The sequence below is a fragment of the Myotis davidii genome, unplaced genomic scaffold, assembly GCF_000327345.1.
Source record: "Myotis davidii unplaced genomic scaffold, ASM32734v1 scaffold471, whole genome shotgun sequence".
Classification (NCBI taxonomy): Eukaryota; Metazoa; Chordata; class Mammalia; order Chiroptera; family Vespertilionidae; genus Myotis; species Myotis davidii.
In genome coordinates, this window is record NW_006283354.1 from 994,285 (window position 1) to 1,000,302 (window position 6,018).

General features: G+C 49.0%; 1 protein-coding gene across 12 annotated transcripts in view; it reads left to right on the forward strand.

The window, feature by feature from the left end:
- LOC102752500 (core histone macro-H2A.1) overlaps positions 1 to 6,018 on the forward strand; it is a 62,341-nt gene that overhangs the window by 14,839 nt on the left and 41,484 nt on the right. For all 12 annotated transcript variants that reach the window (XR_001513746.1, XR_001513754.1, XR_001513751.1 and 9 more), the window contains exons 2-3: positions 5,242 to 5,348; positions 5,757 to 5,954. Coding sequence is in view for 7 of the 12 variants with exons in the window: in XM_006753537.2 (XP_006753600.1) it covers positions 5,242 to 5,348; positions 5,757 to 5,954 (305 nt within the window). In the remaining 5 variants the exon portion in view is untranslated. The remainder of the gene's footprint in view (positions 1 to 5,241; positions 5,349 to 5,756; positions 5,955 to 6,018) is intronic.

Consider the following 6,018-nt stretch of genomic DNA (forward strand, 5'->3'; position numbering starts at 1 on the left):
ATCAAGCCTGCTATACTTTTTAAAAGATCAAGTGTCCTAGTAGCCTCAATTATAGTAGCTTACATGTACACATTGTTCTTAGCAAGTAACTTGGCAACTCATTGATCCTCACAAACCTAGAGATAACCTCAGTTATCATCCCCCTTCTATAGAATGGGAAACCGAGGCTCAGGTATGTCTTGATGCATCTTACAGTTCAGTGCAGTAGCTGGGATGTATACCCAGAAGATCCCAGCTCTAACCACGGTGTGCTGGTGGCTCCTGCCCTCCACCAAAGACAGACCGAGGAGGTGGCTGACACAGAAGCTCTTGAGATTTGGGAAGGTAGACAAAGGCTTTCCGGAAGGGGAAGGTATTCATGCACGGGGCTCTGTTGGTGGGTTAGATGAAGGTAATTTTTGGCAAGAATCATAATATCTCTTTGTTAATATGTATAATGCAATTTTTTTTTTACTTTGAAGTATGAAAAACAATTAGCTGACTTTAGAAACTCCCCAATGAAGCTGTGTTTCTGTCTTATTGGGAGAATTTGTGGGGAAGGTGATAGACTGGACAGATGCTGCCACCTGGACCTTTAAACTCCTGGCCCTTATGAGGGGCCTGTGATGTGGGCTTAATAGCAGGACAAGTTTGTGTCAGATTTGGAACATCTACAGAAAAGCAACAAAATGACTCATTCTTATAAAATACCTTATACTCTGCACAGAAAACACCACCTTCAATTACTGCTGTAGGTTTTATTTTCTCTGTGGAATCCCTGGTTCCTTTTGAGGCTTCTGGGACAGGCAGATCTGGAGAGCTTTGCTGTGGCCACAAGTGAGGCCCTGGAGCTCTGGGTCGATGGCCCAGCAGGCTTCAGACTCTGCCATTCATCTCCTGAAAAGGTGGGATGTAAGCCAATGGACTCTGGGCCCTGGAGGGAATTGGAGGAAACTGGTGCAGTCAGGGTGCAGGAAACCCTAAGCAGCACTCTCCGATTGGGGTTGATGAGTTAAGGCCTTCAGGGATGGAGTAAAACAGTTTTGAACTCAGCGAACTGCTGATGGAAGCCTGGTGACTGGGAAGAAATGACAATAAACAGATTCCTTGTCATGTTGTTGGCTTTGTAGCAAATACCTGTTTTCTCCTTGGGATTACGTGAACATTGGCTTTTCTTTGATTTCTGGTTGTTGTTCCCAGTATTTCTTTTGTTAGAGGAGATGCTTCAAACTGCTCTGTAGAAGCCCTCAACTCTCTGCTTTGCAAGGCTTGTGCTTAGAGTTTGGCGCAGCCTCCACACATCACCTGTTAGCTGTTAGGAGTCTAATTCTGCAAACCATGACTTCATCTCCCTAAAGAAAGATAGACAGAATGCTTCAATCCAGCAGATATGGTTCAGTTCAAGATGTTTGGAGGGGGGGGAAAAAAGACTCTAAGCCTTTGGTCTCTGGGTGAACTTGGAAAGTAGACCTGTCAAAGGTATTCATATTCAGACAGCTGGTCTGTAGCTGAAAAGGCTGCCAGATAATGCTGTTATTCAAGGCTGTGAGAATTTTGTCAAGTGGCCTTAAAATGATCTCGCTCAGTGAGGCTGGGGAAAGTTGGGCTCAAAGGTGCCTCTGCATTGCTTGCTGCTCTGAGGAGAGAATAAGGTCCAGGCCAGCACAAAGGCTGTAGAGTGGGAGCCAAGCTTCTTGGGTGTCTCGAAAATTAGATCTTCAAACAAATAAACAAACAAGATCTTTAAAAAATAGCACATGAGCTGGCTGGTGGTGTTCATTCAGTATGTCCCCTTCGTAGTGTTTATAATTAGGGAGCCTTACCACACTTAGGGTTATCTCCAGAGTTGACCCCAAGTGCTTTAGGTCCCAAACTAGAGTTGGTCAGTGGTAACAAAATGAAACTATCACTGACTAGGAAGACTTGGCTTGATGAGTGGAGAACCTGATAAGGGGACTGTTTCTTTTCCTAACTGCTCTTTCCAGTTTCCTCCTGTGGTTTCTTATGGATTCCATTTGTTGTGGTTACAGCCCCCAGGGCTGTGGCTCCTGAAAACTCCCTCCAAGAGAGGATGCAAGCTTTGAGCTCTGGAAACTGGAGAAAAGGATTTGCATCTGTAGATCTGGTGTTTTCCTGGTTCTCTTTCTCAGAATTCCTTTTCTTTTGAACCAGCAGAAGTTACAAATTTTTTTTAGAATTGCCCAGAACCTTCCAAACCAGAAGCTGCATCAAGGGCAGGACACCTTCCCCTGAGGTGAGGTGTGGGGTCCATTCAGGTGATGCTGGCTCTGCCCTAGCCCAGAAGGCAGCCAGTGTATGTGTGTGTGTGGGGGGGCATCCCTGTGGGCTCGGGTGCAGTGGCAGGAATCCATGTCTAGCTGAGCTGGGCTTTCATGGTTTAGCCTTTCTATCATTTGCAAAGCCCAGATCACTTACTAGGAAGGAAACCTAATCAGGAAATCTTGTGGTTCACACCCTGCCCCAATTCCTCAGCAGTGTGGGCACCCTCTCCTTCCAGAACATGCCCTGGAGGGCAGATGGGACCTGTTCCGTCTTGTCCAGTTGCTGTCGTTTTGCACCTCCCCTCCCCTGCAGCAGGCAGCCCTCTCTTAGCCAGGAAAGCCTTTTGCAACTGGGCTTTTACAGTTAGACTGAGGACAAAAGGGTGGGTTTTAATGAATACTTGGCCAGGGGAGTTTGTGCCCTGGATTCCTGCTTTTGTTATCAGTCAGATTTCTCCTCTATCTTCCTTGGCTGTTGTAAAATGCCCAGCCCTCTTCGTGCTGCAGTGTAGGGTGGGGCAGGGCACCCACTTCTCATAAAAGGTGTGTCTCCCAGGTGCTCTGTCTTTTGTGTCCCTTGATGAAGGGGTTACTATGGTAACTGTTCCTCTGGCAAACAGGCAGGAGTAAATGGAAGACAAGGCTTTTGCTCAATTCTAGCTGGAGTATGGATCTCTGCCCCTCTTTTTTGCCCCCACTTGATACAGCTTCCCTCCCACTCCACAGGGCTGAGTTCAAAGGTGAGCTAGAGTTTTGCAAAAAAGGATAGAGTCTTGGATTTTCTGGTTCTTTGGAGAAGAAGGCAACAGAATGACACTCATGCCCAGCTCTTTCCAAGGAGCCAAATCATACTTCATTCCACTGCACACATCTCCCCCAGGCCCTCCACGCCACCTCATTGTCACTCTCAGATGGATCTAGTCTGGCATCACAGAATCCACTGCTTAATTAGCAGTAAGTGAGTCCAGTCCTTGCAAGTCCAAGTATAGAAGCTCAGGCCATTAGAAGTTTCATCCACAGTGTGAGAGTTCATGGGGGGGAAAAGCTCATGGAAGTCAAAGGGAATTCCGGAGAATTGATCTTCAGATTTCTCAGCCATGGATGCTACTTATAAGTCACTCCATTGCTTTATTTCTCTGTGTTATATACTGCCTGTCCCCTACCCAAATCAGGCCCTTCCCCACCCTCAGGGCTTTGCATTCATCACCTCCATCTTCCCTGCACCAATAGAGCAGCACTGCTAAAAATAAGAAGACCACATCCCTCCTCTCCCCCCCCCCCACCCCCACCGATCTCTGTGCTTTCTCATGGGGAGAGCCTTCCACTAACACTCCAAGCAGGAAGAGGAACCAGGCCCCCTCCACTTTTCTGAGAAACCGCAATTTCAAACGGTCTTCTTGCCAAAGGGATGGGCTTAGGGCACCACTGTGAGTGCTGCTTTCTCTCTCTGAGGCCAGGTAAAGACTTCTTATGGGGGACACATTATGGGGAAAAGGTTGTAATCCACCTGCCTCCTGTATATTCTGGCTCTGCAGACACTGATGGCCTTACCTGTGGCTTCAGAAAGTGGGGGCAGGCAGGGGAGGGGAAGGAATGGTGGAGGCCAGGAAGCCAGCCAAGTGAGCTACAGCTCCATGCTGCAGCAGCCCCTCTCCGGCCCTCCTGCTGCACGGGCTCCAGTCCAGCAACAGCTGTGACAGGCTCTCCTTCCTGTGCCCTTACTCTCAGGGTCTGTGCTCAGGTCAGACTCCTGCTTTGGCTCCCTCCCGGGCAGTAGTCAGGGCAATAGCACTACAGACGTGCCACCTGCTCCATGAACACGGGAGAACGAAGGGCAAACTGGGCTGGCCAGGAACCTGAGAGGCCTAAGGTCATTTAGGCTTCCCAGGCACCCTTCTCCACTTAGCAAGAGATAGGTCCATCTGTGCTGGGCATCAGCACTCTTTTTTAAAAAATATATTTTTATTGATTTCAGGGAAGAAAGGAGAGGGAGAGAGAGATAGAAACATCAATGATGAGAGAAAATTATTGACTGGTTGCCTCCTGCACGCCCCTTACTGGGAATTGAGCCCACAACCCAGGGATGTGCCCTTGACCAGAATCAAACCCGGGACCCTTCAGTCCGCAGGCCGATGCTCTATACACTGAGCCAAACCAGCTAGGGGTGGGCGTAAGCACTCTTGATGGCCTCTTTCTGTTTTAAAGTTGTGCTAATCATTGATTTCACCAGCAATAAAAACATTCTCTCCTTTGTTGCCTGAGAAACACTTTTTGTCATGCTGAGGTATCAGCATGAAAGGGTGATGAGGTAGAAAACTGAAGTTTGTTTTGACAACAGAGACATTTTTTTCTGTGAACAACTTGGTCAAGAACGGAATCATTCAAGATGGGAGACATTTGAGAACCAAGGTTTGACAGTATTTTTATGACATTGACTTTGTAAAGAGTCTAGTCATCTCCTTCCAGTTTTGAATCTGAGTGTGCAGGTGGTCAACATCAACTTCATCGACAGACTTACTAAGCACCTGTAAAATGCCACTGCCCCCTGAGGCCCCGAAACCCATGATGACCCATTGCTCAGTTCCATGCAGGCAGGGTTCACTCTTAGGACCACACCATTGGCTCATCAGGGTTGGTCTTGGTGACATCTGAATGCCGACTACAGGCAGCCCTGTCTGGCAAGTAAGTTCAGATCTCAGCTCTACCACTTCTTACTGAGGGACCTTTGACCAGTCACTTCTCCTCTGTAAGCCTCTGTCTTCACCTCCAAAACAGGGTTGGGCCAGGGGTTGATTTAGCACTTCTGTGACTTAGCTCAACGTGTGCCAGGCATACTGCCTGCATCTTCCCACCTCAGGAAGCTGCTTCGTGAACTGATAACTGTGTCCATTCCCATCTCCATGAGTGGGGGTCAGGAGGATGCATGTGAGCCTCCAATGCTCTAATGCAATCATGTGCTCTTCCCCTCTGTTCCCTACAGCGGAGATTTTGGAGCTGGCTGGCAACGCGGCCAGGGACAACAAGAAGGGACGGGTCACACCCCGGCACATCCTGCTGGCCGTGGCCAATGATGAGGAGCTAAATCAGGTACGGGGCTCTCCTAGCCAACCTACCCCAGACACCTGAGAGACAGAGCTGTCTGTGCAGAGGGAGGTTGGCAAGTTGCTGGCTTTCAAAGGTGTGGACTGCATTTTGGACTGTTAGCAGCTTCCCTGCCCCCCTTGGAAGTTTCTCCTGAAGGCCTTATTGGGGGTGGGGGGCAGGGATGAAACAAGGTATTTGGCTCTCAAATGAACCACCCCTCCCGCCTAGTGAGGAACTCTGAAGACTTGTTCCCTGTGTAGTGAGCTGAGTCCCATCAGCATCCTTGTAGATGCCATGGAGGGAGGAACTCTACCAACCAAAATCAAAAGCATGGATGGGCAGGGCTGACTTCTTGAAGGTCAGGGGCAGGCTGGTCTAGCTCACCATCTGCTACTTTGGTTTTCCTGCAAGCTACTAAAAGGAGTCACCATAGCCAGTGGCGGGGTGTTACCAAACATCCACCCAGAGTTGCTAGCAAAGAAACGAGGATCCAAAGGGAAGTTGGAAGCCATCATCACGCCACCCCCAGCCAAAAAGGCCAAGTCTCCATCCCAGAAGAAGCCAGTGTCAAAGAAAGCTGGAGGCAAGAAAGGGGCCCGGAAATCCAAGGTATGTGATTTGGCAGGGGCGTGTGGGGTAGGGCAGGGCAGTGCAGATAGGTGGTTGTCAGGAG